Below are 23,679 nucleotides of genomic sequence, written 5' to 3'. Positions count from 1 at the left end.
GAGTTACTAAGGTTGACCATAAATTGGAAGGTGTCCTTTCTGTTCTGTACTCAGGAGGCTTTTATTGGTATATAGGTGGACACATGCCAGTTTAGTTATTGTGGCACGTGGGGAGGGCCAAAGAGCTTATGGTGGGGTTGTGGGAGAGGATGTGTTGTAGGGACCAGGCTCAGATGAGGCTGGAGCTACATGGGGAGGGCCAAAGAGCTCAGGGTGGGGTCATGGGAGAGAATGTTTTGTAGGAACCAGGCTCAGATGATGCTGGATCTTCTGTGCTGGACAGCCGCCATATTTTTAATGACACTGTTTATATCACTGGGGATGTATGTGCTGCACTGGACCTTGAGGTGTCAGAAGTGTCACTGTCATCATAGGCTCACAGAATTGATCCTGAACCTTTGCTAGTGGATCCTGGAAGGTTGGCCCTGCATTAGTGGACAGTTCTCACAAAGCTTTTTGTGGGTGTTCCCTTTCTGTGGTCAGTACAACATTATACCAAGGTTCAGCTGGTCAAAACACACTGGTTAAAGCTTCATCACGTTGAACCCAAAGGAAACAGTTTTTTTTTCCAGGGGAAGCACCCCTCTCTCTCCAACACATGCACACCCATGTCACATTTCCATACTTTTATATACTAACTCCACAGTTGCATAACCACAAAGAAATGCGACAAACCCAGAGAAATTGAACTTCTGTAGAAACTGCACTGGCAGTCATTTGCTGTGTAAAACAGTGATTGGGAATTGAACTAAACAAGTTAGTACCCCTTCTAGTTAGCTTCTCAACTCTTGAATAAGTATTCCCTCCAAACTACCTGCAATGGACATTTCAGATGCACTACCTTCATGTCTCTATGTGTCACCACAGAGGTTTATAGAAAGCAGACTGGCTGTCCATTTTAGAAAGGGCAGATTATTTATTGGAATCCTCATGTATAATCTCAAAGTTTGAAGCCATCCTTGTCAGCAGAATGACCCAGATTACATAATACGCTAACCTTAGATCCAGTATTACAGTACTTTGGTGCCATAGTGATAACCTGTGCGCATTCCTTCTCCATGTTAGCAGTCTGTGGGATTACTACCCTCCTCCCTTACAAATACCTTAGGCTTGCTACTGTGAAGAGTCCCTGGTCTCCATGTTGACAGATTCTGATGCTACTCTTCATCATTTAAACTGCAGTAACTCACAGCCACAACTCTGACTACCTCGCCCTCTTTGCACATACTCCACACTCCAAAGCTATAACCATCCCTTATGTGTCACCACTGTGCATGCATCACTTTGCCTTTCTGTTCAACTGTACTGCACAACTGTGAGATCTTCCTTAGACCATCAAAATATAAGTGCATACCTTGTATCCTGTTCTGTAAGAGTCTTGATGGTGTGAATATGTTAATATTATTTTATAGTGTGTACTGCATTACATTACTACACTGTACCTATATTAACCATGATAGAAACTTATATCATTGTGTACCTGATGGTTTCCATATCATATGCCTATGCCTGTATATATTCCCATCTTTATGTAACATTCATTGTAAATACCTGTCTATTAATGTGCTTTGTTGTATTTCCTTGATTCAGCCAAGCTTTTATCACTAAATCTCTTCAACAAAACCTCATATCTAAAGAGCTCACATACAAGTAAAACCCTCAAAACAACTATATTCTGAGTTTATTGCAATATGGGTAAATGTAACTTAAATTCATTTTTTGATCTGTACAGGCATGCAGTGTCTGAAATCGGTCTCTCATCACATCACCATATATATAAGGCAGCCTGGCAGTGCAGTGTAGACAGATAAAGCCCTGACTATGCCCCAGATGATGAGCCATGCTTGATTACCAGCACAAGTAGTTGAAGGAGACAAATGGAGCTGGGGTGGGAAGGAGAGGCATTTGTTAGTTCACGGAAAGTGGTTTCACCCTAAAGTCGGGCACCCACACTTGAGCGTAGGGGTGTTCCTGGCAGCATAGACTGTCACTAGGAAGCTGTGTGCTGCATGAAGATAGAAAGGCTTGTGCAGGAGCATGCAGGAGCAGTACCCACGGAGGGACTTAGGTGGGAAGGGAGAGCCCCTTACGTGACAGATGTTCTGCCTTCCTTCAGCTCTTGCATTTAGTGGGGAACAAATGTCCCAGTACGCTCTCACTCCATTTAGGGGATTCATGAATGGGCTGGCTGTTGCCTTTCAGGAATGAACAAACAAGTCATTAAGGGGATGGTTGGGAAGGCCTGATGGCTAGGGCTGAGGGATCCAAAAAAAAAAAAACTTACTTAAAATAAATAAATAAAAACACATACTGGTGTCATGCTTCTAGAGAGGTCTGAGTGCTGATCTATCAAAGCCCTTTAGGAAAAAAATTGGTAGGTTATGCGGGATGTCTCTGTTGAGATCTGCTCTTGTACATTATTATTGGGCTTTGGGCAGATGATGTGATGCTGCTACATTCACAAGACAGCGATACCACATGTCCTAGACAAGCCTGTTCTAGTCTCCAGCAGTTAAGATCCAGCAAATGCTGACACAACTTGGAGGCATCATGTCATCCTTTTGGCTCGGATTTCTTAAAACCTTTTCACCTGTCTTCTTAAACTAACTCATTTTATATCCTTGTAAATCCCACAGCACTGATCAGCCACAGTCCCCATGTAACCCAAAACCAGCAAGGCATTGACCGATGGAAGATCCACAGATGCTTTCTGTTCTGAAAAGTGCTGTCTAAAAGGACAAAGTAGCACAGCAGAATAGTTAAGATTTCAAGCTGTAAATTTAGAGACCAAAGGCTTTAATATCATTATCTGTCACTTACATGTTTTGTCCAGTCCTGGGTTACTAATGAAAAATAGATATCTATACCCAATGTGTGTATCTGGATAGCAGAAAGTGGACAAGTGAATTAAAAATTAAAAACGGCAGTTCTTTTGTACAGATTAGCATGTAGATTTCTAACGTGTTGCAGATTTTTTCTTTGTTAAAGAAACTTGTGAGATAAAAAATTTCTGGCACGCATTTTGTTCAAGTAACAATTGCTAATATTTGCAGTACTGCATTCCCATTGGAATTATTTTTCTCTTTCTCTTTCAGATCTGATGTGGTGGTCTTGTGTTTCTCCATAGCTAATCCAAACTCCCTTCATCATGTCAAGACCATGTGGTACCCAGAAATTAAGCACTTCTGTCCGCGAGCACCTGTCATTTTGGTCGGCTGCCAACTTGATCTCCGTTATGCCGATCTAGAAGCTGTGAATAGAGCTCGACGCCCTCTTGCAAGGTGTTACATGTTTATTTTTTGTACTTAATGCTCTTTTCCAAAGACAACTGAAATAGGGAAAGTCCACTGGTAATAAATTTCAGGTTTCTACCCTGCATTCCAAACATAGTCCTATCACTGTTTTGAGGCTTTGTGTCTGATCTGAAAAGATGAAATGGTGCTGACACAACTGCTGTGGGGGAGAAAGTGAGATGTTTCATTACATTAGGATATCTAATTCTTATTTTTTCCTCTGTGACCCTGTTTGGTGTTATGAAATGAACTATCAAGAATCCCTGACCTTTACAATATATATATATATATATATATATATATATATATATATATATAAAATATAGTTTACTATCAAAATGTTGAAAACCACATGGTCAACGTTCATAACGTCGAAAGTCATTACACCGAATGTTCAAAATACAAAAAAGAAATGTCTACATTTAAATGGTCAAAAAACACCTGCAAACTAAGACTAGTGTTTTTGCAGGGGGGCTGTGCCCCCCACACCCCCTGCTACTTATATATTACAACTCCGAGATTGCACAACAGTGCAGACAAGGGAAAATCCTTGCCCTGTTTGCAACATAATGTCGACAGGTAATTTACATGCACTTCCTGTCGACAAAATACTTGATATTCATGTGTCGATCATGTGAACGTTGGACTAAATGAATTTCAACATTTTGATAGTAAACCTATATATATATATATATATATATATATATATATATATATATATATATATTTATAGCTGAATGCATGATACCTCATATTGTTTATCATGAAGCTACTTCCCCCACCATGCCCCTCACCCTGCTTGTGAAAGAGACTTCCTTCCTTTATTGCAACAAGAACTACCTTTGTAAATATCTTAGATAATCTTAAGGGTTGTTAAACTAAATATGTTTAGTGCTTATGTAAGCCATTAGAATAACAAGGCCCATTCGCAGCACAGATGAATGGTGTCTGCATCTAGAGGTTGTACAGATAATCGGTTTGAACAGAAATTCCATGTTGATGAACCTTTTCACAGGGCCAAATTGGTCAGGTGACCCAAATTGTACCTCTGATATAGAAAACTCTTCCAGTGCACTAATTCATATCACGTGTTTTTGATACAAAAGAGATTCTGGAAACAAGCACATTTACACAGTATGATTACAAAATATTGATGCACAATGTATACAACAAAGGGATTCTGAGATCAGAATAGAGATATTGTCAACATCAGCCCTCACTTTGTCATATTGTTAGTCTTGGAGTGTGTTTTTAGAATGGAGTTGCAGTTAGGACAGTCTTCTCTTTTTCCCTGTATTTTTGTGATTCATTGCTTGACTGTTGAAAATCTAGGATCAGGATTACAGCTTTTCTGTATGCAGCAAGTTTTCAAAATTAAGGTTTGGTGGAAGTATTCTTTAATACTGATTAATACAGATAAAATTAGTAATTCAGTGTTTTATAGTGCATTTTACAAAGTGAATGTCCTTTATCCTTCTCTCCTAGGCCTATTAGACCAAATGAAATCCTTCCTCCTGAAAGAGGTCGAGAAGTGGCTAAAGAGCTGGGCATATCATACTATGAAACAAGTGTTGTTGCCCAATTTGGCATTAAGGATGTCTTTGACAATGCCATCCGAGCTGCACTCATTTCCAGAAGGCACCTTCAGTTCTGGAAATCCCACCTTCGCAATGTTCAGAAAGCACTGCTACAGGCTCCATTTTTGCCTCCAAAGCCTCCTCCACCAATTATTACAGTCCCTGATCCTCCTTCAAACAATGAGGACCACCCAGTTCACCTTCTAGAAAATCCATTATGTGCTGACGTTCTGCTGGTTCTTCAAAGCAACAAAACATTTTATGGACACAAAATCTACCTCTCCACATCATCTTCAAAGTTCTTTGATCTGTTTCTGATGGATCTAAGTCAGGACTGTGAGTCTGCTTGTGATCGACTGAGCTATCAGACTGAAAGAAATGGACGTGAGCACCTTGTGAGGGCTGCTAGCTTTGATATCTGTGAAAGTACTGAAGATGTGAGTAGCTCACATAGGACTTCTAACTTACGGACATCAACAAGTGATGGTATTCTGAAAATTAATTCTTATGAAAATGGGGACACGGGTAAGTCTGACCACAGGCGGGGTAAAATATTGTCATCTTGGAGTAGGGCTTTCATCAGTATCCAGGAAGAGATGGTGGATGACCCTGTCACCTACAAGAGCCGACTAATGACAGTGGTGAAACTTGAACCCTCCATCCAGCCAGGCCCATTTCGGGCAGTCCTAAAGTACCTTTACACTGGTCAGTTGGACGAAAATGAAAAGGACCTGATGCAGATTGCCCATATAGCTGAGCTGTTGGAGGTCTTTGATTTGAGAATGATGGTGGCTAATATTTTGAACAATGAGGCCTTCATGAATCAGGAGATCACCAAAGCCTTCCATGTCAGGAGGGCTAACCGTGTGAAAGAGTGCTTAGCTAAAGGTACATTTTCAGGTGAGGCATTGCTTTCTACAGTTGTGAAGGACGAGTTCATTTATCTTTTAAAATTCTTATTTTTTTAGCAATAATTTAAAATTTGCCTCTGCAGCTACTTCAGATATTTGCACCAAAGTTTATAAAACCATTAAGACAGATGTGTACCAAATGTAGGTGTAGTGTGGGTGTGATGCTTCAGATTCTTACATAAATACTGTTTTCTTTTTCACATCTGTTGTTTTCCTGTACCACATGTAGCTGATATTTGTATGTTAAGGTAAGAAGTTTAATTTGTTAGTGGTACTACAAGTAGAAATTTTAATGTGTCATTGTAACACAAGATTTGAGCATCATTTTCCCTGAGAAAAATGTTCACAGCCATTGCATTGCAGTAGCTATTTCAGAACATGGTTTTGTTTGTATTTAAGTACTGATGTGACTTTGATGCAGTTATGTATCAAATGTCTTACATGGCTTAACCACAGTTTGGCCTTTGTCATTCTGTGTATCTTTGTGGGATCACTAGGAGGTCATGATGGTTTGTGCAGGGGTCTGTGTTTGTGGACTGCATTGAGAGATGTGCATCTTCTTCCACGGATGGGATATTCATGGCCACCATTTTTACAAGTGGGTGTTTCCCCCTCAGAAGTGGATCATTGGATTCCTGTTGTGCTGCCTTTTGTTGCCACAAATGTGACAGTAGCTGAATGGCTGTAACTACCATGTTATTGTATGTCTGCAGACCTAGCAGCCGTTTGAGTGGTCATCTAACTCCTGTGAAAGAAGGCAAGCTAAAAGTATTAGCTTCGAAGAATAAAATACTGATTTTAGATGCAGAGATGTAGCTGTTGGTAGACATGTGGTTAATTTGTGGAGTTGTGGGTGCTAGCAGCTTTTGCGATCCTATTCACAATGTAGACGGTTACCCATGATGGAGACATGCACACTCTTCTTACACATCCGAATTTCTGCAGAAGAAAAGGATTGTTGTGATAGCTCTCACACTGTGGGCTAAGCACCACAGTTTTACTTAATAATCATTTATACTTTCGTTCCTGTGATCAGTAATCATTTATACTGACTTTTCTGCAATCCTGTCCTGAGACTGCGGACAGAAGCATGACTGTTTCACTTTTTGTACTGAGTGACTAAACTGACTTGCGTTTTAGAAAACAGACTGATTAAATAGTTAAAGTTTAAAGGCTCATTTTATTCACTGAGTGTTTCAGGTGAGGGATAAATCTAGTGTCTGCTACATTTTTATTACATGTTTTCCCCAAGACTGTCAAGATGAGATTTATTACCTAGTTTCAGTAGGGGGTTTGCTTGTTTTTTCACAGTTTTAGACTAGCAAGGTAATTTCAGTAATGGAAAAAGTTTATTTTCACTGAATTTATGTGCATTACTCTGCATTACTAACATCCTGTCTACAGACTGCTATTATTATGAATTGAGACATTGGAATTTTAATATCTGATCTCATAGGTATATTTCTAATGCAACCGTGAAAGCATCTTTTGGAATACTTTTGAAGTGTCATGTCTTTCTTTAGTTATGCAAGATAATGCAGAAGATGTAGATGTTCTTCGTGTTTCACTGTTGCAGTCATAACTGTAGGGTGATCCTGCCGGCAGGCAGCCCGAGGTCAGCCAGAATCCCAAAGTCTGGGTTCGGCGTCGGCTGTATCAGCAAGTACCCTGACGTCAGAACGCAGAGGTATAAAGCTGACAGCCGACGCCATCTTCTCCAGTCTTTCTTGCCATGCGGTGGAAAGCAGCTCACAAGTCGTTGGTTGGCGTTTTCAGGACAACGTGTTTTGATTGTCGTCGGTCCGAAGTTTTCTACTTCTCTTCTCGCTGGGGAAACTATTTTCTTGCTCCTCCTATGTCAGAAAAAGTTAATAATTGTATATCGTGTGGAAAACAAATACCTCATAAAGATTTCCACTCTTACTGTCTACCTTGCTTAGGCCCTGACCACGTTTCTTGCTGTCGGTTCTGTGCCAGGTTTAATTATTGGGCCTTGAATTATTTCGGGCGATTCATTATATATAGGATGTCGCCGGATACTGAATTCAAAAAAGACAAGGATCGGCCTCCGAGGTCCAAACATGATACTTTGCAGCAACCGATGGCTGACATGGACTCCCATGGGGAGCCTTCTAGGCCTAGTATTTTATCTGCTGCAGGACCTTCGGACGTCGCTCCTTCAGATGGGTCCGGAACCGCTGTGCAGGTACCGGCTTCTGAGGGGGTTTTCAGGCCTTCTAATATCACTATTTCTACAAAGACAAAGGCAAAATCAAAGACTCCTGTTAAACCAGGGGTTTCTTCACAAGCTTCCTCGGATACAGCTCCCAAGTCCCAGAAGCAATTACTTCGGATGGCTGAAGATTTACTTACAATGTTTAGGGGTTCTCACCCTCCTCCAGAAAAAAGGCCTAGACAGGATATTCCTTATGATTCATCTGATCAGGCTTCTGTGTCTTCTGTCTCTTCCTCTGACCAGGATTATTCTTTTCCTCCTTATGAGGATTCTGATGCAGAGGACTCTATTCCCTCTGCTTCTCCCCCTGAAGATTTCTCTTTTGGGGAAACCTTACATGAGATGAGGGAGCATTTTCATTGGCAAGGTCAGGATTATTCTGCTTCCAAGAAGAGACTTAGGGAGTTTCTCCTTCTCCCTCAACACAGACCTTTGGCTATTCCTCCTGTACTTGATATTGTGGATGATGCTTTTTCTGAAACTAACCTAAATCCTGATTCCTTGCCGCCTGCTCCTTCTAAGCCTGATAGATTTTACCGAGTCCCTGACTCCCATCAATTCTTATTTAAGAACCCTTCTGCTGATCCCGAAACCATTTCTCAGGGTTCTAGGGCTGCTAAAGCCGCTTCATCTAAAAATCCTATTCCCTCTGAAAAGGATTCTCGTGCCTTGGACAGGTGGGGCAAAAAGGTTTACACTTCTGCTACTCTTTCTATTAGAGCTTTAAATTGCCAGTTTCACATGTTCAAGTATCAGCAATTTCTTTTGTCTGTTCTAAAGCAAAGGCTCTCTACCTTTCCTGCATGTGCAGAGGACAAGGAATTACAGGATGTATTGCATGCAACTGAACAAGTTAGCAAACACAGTTTACATTGTGGTTTTGATGCCTTGGAAGCTTCTTGCAGGGCCTCAGCCTCTGGTACTGTTATCAGGAGACATGCTTGGCTTTGTGAGCAGAATTTACCTGAACAGGTTAAGGCTAAACTGTTAGATGCCCCTATTCAGCATGATGTTTTATTTGGATCCAAGGCTGAGGAGGTTATTAAAAAGATGGAAGAAAAAGCAAAATCTATGCAGACTGTTAAAGATTTTTTACAAGTTCAGCCTCCTAGATTTTCTAGAAATTGGCCCTCCAAAAATTGGTCGTTTCCCACGTCTGACAGGCCTCAAACGGGAAGATATAGATGCTCCAGAGGTTGGGCGCAGGCTCAGGCCTCTTACAGGTCCAGACAATGGACTGCTTCTTCACCTAGAAGGGGAGAAGACAGATCTCAATCACAAAAGAAGCAGACCCAATGACTCTCTCCGTTGGGCTACAGGTCCTCCTTGCCTGGAAGCCCCTCTCGGAGGAAAACTTTCTCTTTTCTACCAAAATTGGACTCATATTACCCAGGACAAATGGGTTTTAGACGTGATTTTAAGAGGCTACAAATTCCACTTTCATACTCTGCCAAGGTCTTCGGGTTGGCCGGATCTGCCAAAACATCAATGGTCAGAGGCCTTAAATCAAGTGGACGCCTTATTGGCCATGAGAGCCATAGAACCTGTTCCACTTCCAGAGATGGGAAAAGGTTTTTACTCCAGACTATTTCTGGTCCCAAGGAAACAAAACTCATGGAGACCTATTCTGGACCTCTCAGTGTTAAATACCTTTCTGGAGATTCCAAAATTCAAGATGCTTACTCTGCAACAACTTCTTCCCATGCTCTCCCAGGAGGCTTGGATGGTGACACTGGACTTGAAAGAAGCCTATTTACACATTCCCATCAGACAGGAATGCAGAAAATACCTCAGATTCAAGGCAGGTTCGAGACACTTTCAATTCTCTGTACTGCCCTTTGGCTTATCTACTGCACCCAGAGTCTTTACCAAGTGTCTGGCTCCAGTAGTAGCTTATTGCAGACTCCAAGGAATTCAAATTTACCCCTACCTGGACAACTGCCTTATTCAGGCGGACAGCAAGGATCTTTTACTTCAACATCTGCAGTTTGTTCAGCGTCTTCTTCTACTACTGGGATTTTCAGTGAACACAAAAAAGTCACATTTGATCCCCTCTCAACAAATGATCTTTTTGGGAGCTCTTCTAAACATAAGCTTACAAAGGGCCTTCCTTACTCCAGAAAAACAAGTACAGCTGGCATCAATTTTCAAGACCCTGGCTACTTTAACTCAGCTCACTGCAAGGAAATTCCTGCAGGCATTGGGCTTCATGGCTTCTTGCATCCTGTTGATTCCAAATGCAAGGCTTCATATGAGAAAACTTCAATGGTACCTAAAGAGTGTATGGTCTCAGCATTACCACAGCCTAGAAACAATGATACCTCTGATTCCCTGCCTCCAAAAAGAGTTCCTTTGGTGGTCCAGGGCTTGTGCTTTAAACGAAGGGAATCCCTTTTGTCTACCTCATCCTGCTCAGATCATAACCACAGACTTGATTATGCTTGGGGAGCTCATTACCTAAACAATTGCCAGCAGGGCTATTGGACAAAGAAGCTTCTTCCCTGGCACATCAACTTGAAGGAAATGTTGGCAGTCCAAAATGCTCTTCTAGCCTTCCAGAATCTTTTGCAACCAGGGCATCTTCTGATTCGCACAGACAATACCACAGTCATGTGGTATATAAACAAGCAGGGAGGCTCTCATTCATACCCCCTTTGCAGACTAGCCATGAGTTTATGGGACACAGCTCTAAATCTGAATCTGCATCTTCAAGCTCAATTCATTCCAGGAAAACAATCTCTTAGCAGACAGCCTAAGCAGAAATCTTTTGGATCCTCACGAATGGATGCTGGACCCCAACTTATTCAGCAGGATTGCGGCAGTTTGGGGTTGCCCTCGGATAGATCTGTTTGCATCCCATCTCAATCATCAGCTGCCTCTCTTTTGCACCAGGTCCTTCCACAAAACAGCTTGGAAAGTGGATGCCCTGTCTTTCAGCTGGAGGAATCTCTTCCCTCCTCGGGTGTTACTGAAAATAAAACAGGACAAACCCAAGATTATCATTTTGATAGCTCCAAATTGGCCTTGGCAGTTTTGGTATCCAACTTTAAGACACCTGTTCTTGGAACCTCCATGGATTCTGCCTCTGTTTCCTTCTCTTCTGTCCCAACATCAGGGTCAGATGCTACACTCTAAGACTCTTTGCCTGGCAGCTTGGCTCTACAAGGGCCTTTGATTCCTTCTGCTTTTCCCAAACAAGTTTTGGATGTTCTCTTAGCACTAGAAAATCTTATGCTTCTAAATGGAAAAGATTTTGTATTTGGATGCGGAATCGAGGTTCTGATCCTCTTTTTACCTGACATTTCTTTCATTTTACTTTACCTCTCAGACCTTTTGCTTAAAGGCATCTCCTTTTCTTCCATTAAAATCCATGCTTCTGCTATCTCGGCTCATTACAACTCTGATCCCCCCATCTTCTCTCACCAGTTGGTGAGACAATTCTTGAGAGGGGCTAAGAATTTAAGACCTCCTAGAACTCCTCCTGTTCCTGCTTGTGATCTTAATTATGTTTTGGAAAAACTTTCTTTACCTCCATATCAAGTTCTTATCCTGGAAGACAGCTATTTTATTAGCTTTGACTTCTGCCAGAAGGGTGTCAGAGTTGCAAGCTCTCATGGCTGTGGAACCATACCTTATTTTCCACCAAGACAGAGTTGCCTTGAGGACCAATCCTACATTTATGCCTAAGGTGATTTCTAAAGTGGCTTTAAATCAGACTATTCACCTTCCTACTTTCTTTCCAAATCCTCAAAACAAAGGGGAAAGGATTTTGCATTCATTGGACGTACACAGACAACTACGGTTTTACCTGGGAAGAACTAAAGATTTCAGAAAATCTGATCAGTTGCTTATCTCTTATGCCTCCAGTTCTCTAGGCAAGGCTATCTCTAAACAAACTATTTCCAAATGGATTGCCCATGGGATAAGATTTTGTTGCTCTCACTTTGGGAAGCAGATTCCAGGTACTGTTAGAAGTCATTCTACTAGAGCAGCTGCCACTTCAGCAGCTTTTCTCAGAGGAGTTCCTACCAAGGACATTTTAGAAGCTGCCACTTGGAGTTCAGTGCATACTTTTTCTAAGCACTATAATCTCCCTTTGTATTCTAAGTCTAGGGCAGGTTTTGCCTCTGCTGTCTTGCAGGTCTTCTGCATAACCTCCTCCCTCATCGCAGCTTTGGGATTCCACCCTACAGTTATGACTGCAACAGTGAAACACGAAGAACATAGTACAGTTGTGTACACCTACCATAAATGTAGATGTTCGAGTGTCTTCACTGTTGCACCAATCCTCTTATCTTCCTCTTCTTTTGTGGTGTATTTGTGTTTCCTTTTTGGACACCTTTTGGTTATTTTGGGGGACTTCTGACATCTGGGGCAAAAAAGGCTGGAGAAGATGGCGTCGGCTGTCAGCTTTATACCTCTGCGTTCTGACGTCAGGGTACTTGCTGGTACAGCCCCAGACTTTGGGATTCTGGCCGACTGCCTGCCGGCAGGATCACTCTACAGTTATGACTGCAACAGTGAAGACACTCGAACATCTACATTTATGGTAGGTGTACACAACTGTACTTTTCCTGTCTAGTTCTTAAATTGCGGCAATGTACTGACCTGTATGTGTACTTAAGATACTTTATGTAGAGTTGACTCTTTACATTGTACTCTTGTCTCTTCCCTCTCCCTAATTTCTGCTTTGTCCTCTCTTTTCTATGCTCTATTCACTTTATTTTAACTGCTCACCATCACTGTTCTGTTTACACTATTCCAACTGCTCATTTTCACCCTTGCATTAATTTCCTTGTCGTCCCTACTTTTCTGACTTCACTGTGTCTCTCACTCTTAGCATTTATTTCACTCTTTCCTCAGATAAGCTCAAAAAATATAAAACCTAACCTTCCCTCTCTTCCTGTTCATAAGTCTCACACCAGATGACTTTTCTTTCTTGCAAATCTCCCTGACTGCCCAATTGAGTTGCTTTGTGAACCTAATTACTTGGCACTACTGAAATAGCTGTAGTGGTCTTTTTAAGTTTATGTATGTTTCACTTTAAATGCTATTTAACTCAAATGATTCACATCATTTGGATCTAGCTGGTGTCCACCACTCCCCCCACCCTCATATCTCTCTGTATTCCTTATTTAGTGTGTCCTACACAAACTAGTTGGTCTTAAATATTTGTTAATGTCTAGTCACCCATGTAACAGAAACTCTTCCAGTTAACTTTCAGCTGATCCTGTGGCTCTGTAACAACAGCGCTCTTGTAGTCTATCTCATAGCCTCTGCTTCTTGTTGCTGTCATATCTATCTTATTCTTTTTCTTTGTACAGCTAATACCTTACCATTCAGTGTAAGCTGGATAGAGTTTAATATATTTAAATTACAGCATTTTCCCTTAGTGCTGTACTTACTGATTGTTTCCTGAAGTCGACTGCGAATAGGGCCCAGGTGCAACCTGCTCCGTTCACCCTCACTATGCTCGGTCTTACTACGCTCCTCTGCCCTACCCCCATTCCCACCCACCCCTACATACTGTAAATTTATAATCTCTCTACAAACCACTCCCTACTACCACTTACAACTTCCTCCCACACCCACTTATCTATTCTAACTTCCTCTTTACATAGACACTCCTCCTAAAGTCAAGACTAATCCTACCGCCTAAAAACTTTCTTTTTTTCCCCACACTATTACAAACCTTTGCATCCTGTTGCACTACTATCACAAATCATATCTCTACCTGTCTTTACCTTACCACACAACATGATACACCTTCTCCTCACTAGAGTCCTGCTTTTTCTTCTCTCTGTGTCTACCTCCTATCATCACACTTTAACATACATAATACCTGCCCCTACACTTACCTGCCTACAAACTAATTACTCATCTACTCACACATTCCTTATTGCCCCTCCTCTATTCAACCACAATTATACTCAGCTATAAAAGTAAAACTATTCCAATAGCCCTCACTACCTCCCAAAATAAACCCAAAATATCACTTGTTTAACATCAACCATTCACAACTAAAACTTCCTATACTAAAACTGCTACTGTCAGGTGATATACATCTCAAACCTGGAACAGTCACCAGCTCCTCTTCCTCTACCCCCCATTTTCCTTTCCTTAAATGTACTCTTCCACATCTACCAAAAACTTAACTATACTGTCTCTCATCATTCAAAGTACTGTAAACAAAATCACTGACCTACATTCCCGGATATCTCTCCACACCCCCGACATTCTCACGCTCTCTGAAACCTGGCTAAAACCCTACATGTCTGACAATGAAATCTTACCCCTTGGATACAATATCGTTCAGCAGGATAGACTGAAGAAAAAAGAGGGAGGTGTAGCTATTCTGTATTCTGAACAGCTCTCCCTCTACCCCCTATCTTTCTCGGCACCAAACTTCTACCCTACAGAAGTCCTCATACGAAACTGCAAATTGAATAACCATAAAAGATAGTTATTGCTACTATCTGTATTCCCCATGTAACAACAAACAAACCCTTGAACACTTTCTCTACTGGATCTCTCAAGCTGTCAACTATAAAAATATTCTATTGGTCAACATTAATATTGATAGTAATTTTCATGCTCTTCAAATACCTGCATTAACCTCTATGGCTTCTCCCAACTAATTACTTCATAAACACACTAATACCGGCACTACACTTGATTGGATACTCACTTTCAGCCCTAACCTATACCAAAACCCTATCACTGTGCCTGATACCCTAAGTATACATCTTCCAAATTATATTCAAAGACACCCCCCCAACTATGCAAAACCCACCAATACAAAGACGGTCACAAGCTATATAATTTCAACTCCAACACCTTTAACCAAATGCTCTTCTCGATTAACTGGTCCTTCTTCCATGACCTCTCACTTGAGGAAGCTGTTCTAAAATTCAACTCCATCTTCATAAACATTCTAGACTCCTTAGCCCCATCAGGAAAATTAGAATAAAATCTAACTTTGCTCCTTGGATAACACAAGACACTCGATCCCTCATGTACAAGAGAGATAATGCCTGGAAAAAATGGAAAAAGAAAACAATTCCCCTTGCAATATTCAATGTTACACACAACTTTGTAATTTAACCAAAAAACAAATCAATCATGACAAGAAATGTTTACCTAAAGCCACAAAATAACCCCCAGTCCAACCCAAAGAAAATTCTGGAATACAATCAACAAATTGTTACATCCAGGTAGGCCCACTACACCTTCTCCCTCCCCCAATAGCTCTGCCTTAGGCACAGCTGCACTTTTTAACTCGTCCTTCATTGACTCCATTCAAAAGCTGACTAAAAAGACACAAGTACTTCCCCATCTCCCTCCATCCACACAACATCCTTCTCCCTCTTAAGCCCATCCCTATAGCTTATAACAGATCACTTCTCGGCAAATGCAAAATGTGTTCACCTTCAGTTGATAACCTGCCTCCTCTTTTCCTTCAACTAGCTGCAAAATTTATTGTATACCCTATCTCCATGCTAATTAATAGATCAATTCAAGAAACCATAGTTCCTGATATTTGGAGATACCCTTACATAAAGGAGGAAACTCCACTGACCCCTCTAATTTCAGGCCTATAGCCCTTCTGTCTCCCTTATCTAAGATTCTTGAAAATTGCATTCATAAGCAGCTACTAGATCACTTTCTACATGAAAATCTCCCAAATCCTACCCAACATGGCTTTCACCCAAATCACAGTACATACACAGCAGTAATATCTTTTACACAGCCTTTCTCTAGATCCCGAGATAACAAATTAGTCTCATGTCTATTCCTTGACATCTCAAAAGCCTTTGACACAGTCTCTCACAACCTACTTCTGTCTAAACTATCTAGCCTTAATCTCTCCAACTCTGCTATTTCCTGGTTCTCTAGCCACCTCTCCAACAGACTTCAGTCTGAAAAATGGCTCTTTTCTTCCTCCCCCTTCCTTCCAGTCCACACAGGGGTTCCCCAAGGCTCCATTCTTGGACCCCTACTATTTAACATTTTTATTAACAATATACACATTTCCTGCTCTTACTCCTTGTCAATGTAATATACTGATGACTCTACAATAATTTCCTCCTCTAACAATCTCCCCCACCTCCTCACCCTTACCCAAGAATCAGTCCACTCAGTTGAAAAGTGGTTAACATCTAACCAACTCCTACTCAGCCCTAAAAAAACTAAACTACTCCTCTTCGTCCCTAAATGTCTCCAACACCTCAAGTCTACCTTCACCGTCTCTTCCCTCAATAATACTACTATCAATGTTGAACCACACACAAAATTGCTGGGAGTCTTAATAGATGACCAATTAAAATTTGATCTCTAAATCCAACAGTGCATTAAAATGTCTCATCAAAAAATGTGTTTTTCTGTATAGAAACAAAAAATTCTCCCAAATGAATCTAAACTCTGCCTTGCTCAAGCCTATCTACTACGTGTCCTACTATATGCTGCCCCAATCTTTAGTAAACTTCAAGCCAATCTTTTGTCTAAGCTGGAACTCGCATACAATAAAATTGCTAGATTTGCAGCAAATCAACCCTATCACTCACACCACTGCCTATCTCTAAAAAAACCTACAGTGGCTAGAATTGCACCTACAACTCCTTTTGCCACAGCTACATCTGACTCGCTCCATCTTAAAACAACCTAACCTCTGTCCTTCTCTATCAAATCTCATCTCCCTCTGTACTCCTAATTGAACATTCTGTAGCTCTGACCAACACCTCCTGGAAATTTACAGTCCCCCCAAAAAAAAGTTGGCAAACCTCTCTGCAGTCACTCAGTCACCAAGGTATGGAATAAACTGCCACTATATTTAAGAACAATTTCTAACCCTAACTGTTTCAAAAAACTTTAAAAGACAACTTCTTAAACTCTTGGACTTGCTCTTGTCCCTACCAAACTTAAATCTACTTCTCTCCTCTGCTCCAACTAACCATTCCTTTCTCTTATTTTTTTTTGCTCTCCATTTACCAAACTTCATTTTAATTCCTGCAATTGTTCCATAAATAGGCTTTATTTCAGATTGTCTTATGAATTGAAATTGTATGTTATTGTGAACATACTACATATACCTGGTTATAATTCTATTGTGGATATGTATGCAATATAATAGTATTTGTGAGCACGGTTATAATTAATTACGTTTGCCATATTATATCATCTATGTATCTTTTGGAGCTTTTCTCCTTGGGTCTCCGCTGAAAAAAGGCATCTGCCCAGTCGGACTAACCAGGTCAACAAATGTTAAAATAAAATAAAAATAAATACATACAAAGATGTTTTAAATAGAATGTGATATCTGTAGACTAAGTTAAACATATGCATTGCTCTTTACTCTCTTCATTTAAACTTTTTGTGCCCACTTCCTGTCCTGACCAATCTAACCTGTTACCCCCAAAGACTTTCTGTTAACCTATTCATCCACCAAGACAAGAGAGCTCAATGTTCCTTGATGTCTCCTTGGGACTAAAGTTTTAAACTGTAGCATAACAGTACAATATATGATATATATATATATATATATATATATATATATATATATATATATATATATATATTTTTTTTTTTAATTTAACTGTAGAATATGTGGGTTGTTGTATCTTTGTGTTACTTGTATCTTTGATACTTAAACTTTGGATTAAATTGATAGCCTGTTAGCAGCCAATGGATGGGCATGGGTCATTTTGTCAGAGACTACTAAGTCAAATACAGTTTACAGTAAAAAATAGTAATCAAAAAGAGAAAAGTACTGAAGTTACTGTTTTTTCTTTTCTTTAGGGCAAAGTCCCCTATATTCCTCACTCATGGAGCTGCACCCACTGTTATAATCAACTCCCAGATTGCTGCAGCTTATGGGAAAGAAAAATCCTCTCTCATAGTGTCCTGAAATTTCAGTGAATTTGTCCAATAACTAACCCTTTTGATCATGTCTTGGTTTGACTGAAGGACTTGACTGAGTTAAATGGATTAATGGGATATAACATTTTATATGAGGACTGAAACACTGCAGTGCAGGGAGTTTGAGATGTACTGGTTTTAAGTGAAGACTACATTTGAATCGTCAGTGTATATGTCTAAATTACTTTTCCATTTTTAGTGTCCTAGTTCTCAGATCATGGATTGTTAGGCATCCACAACCAACACTGTGCTGGGATGCATGGCTAGGCTTAAAAAGGACCTTGTGATAGTTAGCATAGTAAACACCTATGAACCTATGATATTCTGAATATAATTTAGTTTTTAATTTTAATTTTATTCCCGTTAACCAAGTAAGAGAATTGTCCTAAGATACTTTTCAGCCACAACTAATTTCACAATGTCTAGGGTAAATATAACACACATATGGACAATTTAGTGTAGTCATTCAATCAGCATGTCTTCAGAGGTAGGAGGAAACTGGAGCACCTGAAAAAAGGTCACACAGAGATGTTAAGAACATGCCAAACTCTACAGAGATAATGACCAAAGGATAGGATTTAATCCAAGATTATGGATGTTGAGAATATGCCAAACTCTAGAGAGATAATGACCAGAGGATAAGATTTAATCCCAGATTATGGATGTGAAGAAGCTGAAAAACTCTACAGACATAGTGAACAGATAGGATTGGATCTGAAATTATGGATGTGGAAAACATGCCAAACTCTGCAGAGGTAGTGACTAGAGGATACGACTGAATTGCAGATTATGGATGTGGAGAACATGCCAAACTCTACAGATGTAGTGACATGACAATACGATTGATTCCCAGATTGTGGATGCAGAGAACATGCCAAACTGTACAGAGTTAGTGACCAGAGGATAGGATTGAATCCCATATTATGGATGTGGTGAACATGCAAAAGTCTGCAGACATAATGACCACATAGGATTGGATCTGAAATCACGGATGTTGAAAACATGCCAAACTCTACAGAGATAATGAGCAGATGATAAGACTGAATCCCATATTATGGACGTGGAGAACATGCCAAACTCTACAGAGATAATGAGCAGATGATAAGACTGAATCCCATATTATGGACGTGGAGAACATGCCAAACTCTACAGAGATAATGAGCAGATGATAAGACTGAATCCCATATTATGGACGTGGAGAACATGCCAAACTCTGCAGAGATAATGAGCAGATGATAAGACTGAATCCCATATTATGGACGTGGAGAATATGCCAAACTCTACAGAGATAATGAGCAGATGATAAGACTGAATCCCATATTATGGACGTGGAGAACATGCCAAACTCTACAGAGATAATGAGCAGATGATAAGACTGAATCCCATATTATGGACGTGGAGAACATGCCAAACTCTACAGAGATAATGAGCAGATGATAAGACTGAATCCCATATTATGGACGTGGAGAACATGCCAAACTCTACAGAGATAATGAGCAGATGATAAGACTGAATCCCATATTATGGACGTGGAGAACATGCCAAACTTTACAGAGATAATGAGCAGATGATAAGACTGAATCCCATATTATGGATGTGGAGAACATGCCAAACTCTGCAGAGATAATGAGCAGATGATAAGACTGAATCCCATATTATGGACGTGGAGAACATGCCAAACTCTACAGAGATAATGAGCAGATGATAAGACTGAATCCCATATTATGGACGTGGAGAATATGCCAAACTCTGCAGAGATAATGAGCAGATGATAAGACTGAATCCCATATTATGGACGTGGAGAATATGCCAAACTCTGCAGAGAGTGACCAGAAGATAGGATTGAGTCCCAGATTATACAACTGTGGCTCTCAGAATTATGTGGGAGAGTTTAACTTTGGCTCTAAAAATGTGAAAAGGGGGTTGATGACTCTGACACAGTTTAGCTTTCAGTAACTAGTGCTACGTAAAACAGTTCTAGCACAGATTGTTATCATAAGAAAAAGGAGCACTATCAATTTTGTACTAATAAAATGACTAACCTACTGCTAGATAAAAGTCCTTTATTGTGGTGGTAAGTTACTGATTTCATAGACTGACTGCATACTACTATGGGGTTACAAAATCTATTGTTCACAGTTTTTTTTAAATATTTCCTATGCATTGCATTCAGGTGCTTGTTTTTTTTTTTTTTTTTTCTTTAAGTATTGAAGGGCATTAAAATCAGTTGAGGTCTCTTTTGCAACTATAAATAAATTAATGAATTTTTTGCATTAAAAAATTGCTTATTCAGAGATAGAAGACCTGCCCATCTGATAACAGCACTGGGTTTATTTTACACTGTATTTCATTTAAAGTGACAACACATTTGGGTAAATGAACTGTGCCCATGTGTGCATGTTTGTGTTTTTATGTTGCTGTTAGTTGAGCTTTGGAGGATATGATGTTTGTACCATGTGCCAAACTGTGCTTGAAATTTTAGCATGAACTACGAGTAACTGTACTACATATTCACGCTGATTTGCTACCCTGTGTATTTTTATAAAAAGCATTAACTATAGCAAGTACATCCATGAAACTTGTGACTGATTACAGATTTTCTAACATATTTATTTTTAGTATGTAACAATTATAACTGCATCATTGTATAGAAAAATGCAGTGAAAAAAATGAGTTCTAAAGGGGAAGGAGGACAGGACTTCAAATCCCCAGCTTGCCAGTTTCTTATAAACCAAACAGAAAGCCAGTTGTAGCAGTGGATTGACTGTTGTTTCTCATTTGCAGACGTCATCTTTAAGCTGGATGATGGCACAATCAGTGCTCACAAGCCCTTGCTTATCTCTAGTTGTGACTGGATGGCAGCCATGTTTGGGGGACCATTCGTTGAGAGCTGCACAAGAGAGGTTAGTATAACAAGAGTTTGGTATTTGTTGGGATCCAGCTTACTTATGGGCTACTGTTAGCAGCGAACAAGAAGTAGGAGCTAGCAGAGCAGTGGCCACTGAAAACCATAGTAAGACCAGCCTGCTACAGGCTGCGGAAATAAACAGCTGGCTCTGATCAAGGCACCATGAACAGAAATAAGGCTGCATCTTTTTAAAAGTAAAAAAAAAACATGGCCTCACCTATTTTTATGCTGGCCACAATCAACCAGGTAGTTTTTTCAGTATTTCTTGGGTGGAAAGTTGACATGAGAGGAAAAGTGCGGTGAAAATGAGATACATGTTACTACAATTTTAATATTGCTGGCAGTGTTTAACCAGATATTTTTGGCAATATTACTCTGGCTTTATGATTTGTGTGAATGACTTAGATTGGAATACTTTAACATGTAACAACTTCTTTGTGTGGACTGTGGAGGTTAAGTAACATTACATAGCCATCAGATGTTGTGGCTTTAACTCCTTAGTGAGAATTGAGGTTGGCTGGATGAAAGTAACTAATGTGTGTTTGTGAGAAGAAAGATGGACTGCTTAACTGGTATATAGAGACAGAGTAGGCATAATTGTTGTGGTTATCTTCTGTGGATAAAAACGACTAGCTGCTTGCTTTTCTTTGCTTATTATTTTGGCTTTACAGGACTAATGTGATTACGTGAAGCAACTGTTAACATTTTAATGTGTGGCAGCTGTTTGTTTGGAACAAAGGTGAAATTCGTTACACTATCATCCTGTTTTAAATGACAGTCAGACACCTGAAGTGTATGTAGAAGTGGCTACTTGGGGCGGTCTGAAAGTTACTGACCCTGTTTCCACTTTCTCAGTTTAACAGTCATATCTTTGTTTCTGAGAGGTGTGAATACATCACAGAATACCCAGACCCCCACACCAAGGCTGTTTAAGAACATTTTCACATGGGCTTAGTAATCACCTCTGCCCTGAACCCAGCCTTGTCTAAAACCAGCTCTGCTCATAGGTGCACAGAGATGGTCACTGTACTTGTATATATATGGGGGGGGGGGCACAATATCATAATTTCTTTAACATTCCTCCAAAACTTCAGAGGTTACTATATCTTGTGTTGGGCTGTGTACAGTGCATTCATTACTTTACTTTAACTTTCCTCACAAACATCAGTCACTGTAGCTTATATAGGAGCATTTTTCTCTCCAAAAGTAACAAGCTGGAAACATTATTGTAATTTCTTTTTTTCTCACAAACATCTGAAGCATATAAACAAGTGGCTGTTTTTGGGAAGAGTAAATAAGCATGCTGTTTATATATGTCTCACAGCAAATATGTTATGTTCTAGAGTTGTGTTTTCAGTTTTGACTCAAGTCTGACATCAGAAGGATACACAGACTGTGTAATTTAGGGGCAGAGGTGAGGATGCATGTTGTATAAAAATATGACAGCAGCATCTTGCAATATATGACTGTGGGCATTTGTGCCTTCATTTTAATCTCAATTTAACACCAAAGGGGGATACGCAGAAAGTGACTACTTATTTCCAGATATGATACATGTTTCTTCACAAGCATTTGTTTTCTCAGTTTATTCTGATGCTGGCATATATTACACATCCACTGCCAACTTCTCCTGGCATTGCTGGCAATACCTCACATCATCACAGGCCTGAACAAAATCATGCACATGAAAAAGAAATAAACTCTATCCAAGTCTTAGCATTGAACATTAAGACTTGGATAGAGTTTATTTCTTTTTCATGTGCATGATTTTGTTCAGGCCTGTGATGATGTGAGGTATTATATGTCATTTATATATCAAATTATTTTAATATTTCCTGTGATTGAGACTCTGGTGTTTATTGTAAATAGATATTTAGTATTTACCTGTTCTTTTATTAATTATTATTTAATATATTTAAACTTTTCATTGTGGCTGGTCCTAATCTATTTGTCTGTGTTATTTTAATATTTCCTGTGATTGAAACTCTGGTGTGAATGGTAAATAGATATTTAGTATTTTCATGTTCTTTTAGTAATTATTATTAAATATATTTAAACTTTTCATTGTGGCTGGTCCTTTAGAGAATATTTTAACCTTTGAGACTACTGATATTTATTCGGTGACACTGTGGCCACTCCTAAAAGTCTTGCTGTTTGGTTAACATTACCATTTATATTAATATTAATTTCACTCAGTATAATTGGGTACCCTTGCAAGAGCCTTAGAGTAGCTGGTTGTGGTATAGCTAGTAAATCTGTGCCAGCCTTTCCTAGGTGTGTGTGTGAAAATCAAAGCTCAGAGTGTGTGTGTGTCTCAGCTGCTTGGAGCAGGGGGACGAAGGACAAGTTTCACAGAGATAGTGATGGAGAACTTGGCTTGGACACTCAGCTGAGGTTTCAACGATATAGCTGTGCCAGTGGGGAGTCTTATTGGGAATTTGGAGGGAGACAAATAGAGAAATCCAGACCCTGGACCGAGTGTATTCCCTGTGTGCTGTTAAGGGAAATTGTGCTGTATGCAAATAGCTGCATTTGGAAATACTGGCTGTATCCATTTTTGTTCCAAGTGAATGTCCCCCCCCCCCCAGTGTCAGTGATGAGTATTCAGGCTCCTTGATTATTGGCTCAGAGTGGGGCCGTCACAAGGCCATGATGGGATCAAAAAGTTGGAACAACTCTCTGGCGCGCCTTGAACATTTATAACCCCATGGTTTCTGGGTGCCTAGCAACCCCAGCTTAATTTAGTTATTACAATGTAGTCTTGTTCAGTTATGGTGTGATAAAAGGATGCAGGAAAGGGGCAAAACTGAGTAAGACTGAATTTTTTCCCCTTAATCGT

At 40.0% G+C, this 23,679-nt stretch overlaps 1 protein-coding gene across 7 annotated transcripts in view; it reads left to right on the top strand.

Moving 5' to 3' along the window:
* RHOBTB2 (Rho related BTB domain containing 2) overlaps positions 1-23,679 on the top strand; it is a 323,120-nt gene that overhangs the window by 230,639 nt on the left and 68,802 nt on the right. For 6 of the 7 annotated variants that reach the window (XM_044082959.1, XM_044082961.1, XM_044082965.1 and 3 more), the window contains 3 exons: positions 3,096-3,281; positions 4,779-5,770; positions 20,717-20,835. In XM_044082959.1, the coding sequence (XP_043938894.1) occupies positions 3,096-3,281; positions 4,779-5,770; positions 20,717-20,835 (1,297 nt within the window). The remainder of the gene's footprint in view (positions 1-3,095; positions 3,282-4,778; positions 5,771-20,716; positions 20,836-23,679) is intronic. The other variant, XM_044082960.1, reaches the window with a different exon arrangement.

Source organism: Protopterus annectens, chromosome 9.part0 (assembly GCF_019279795.1).
Source record: "Protopterus annectens isolate FY-2018-M chromosome 9.part0, PAN1.0, whole genome shotgun sequence".
In the NCBI taxonomy this organism is placed as follows: domain Eukaryota; kingdom Metazoa; phylum Chordata; order Ceratodontiformes; family Protopteridae; genus Protopterus; species Protopterus annectens.
Note: the sequence above shows the minus strand (reverse complement) of the source record. Positions and strands in the feature narration are given on the sequence as shown.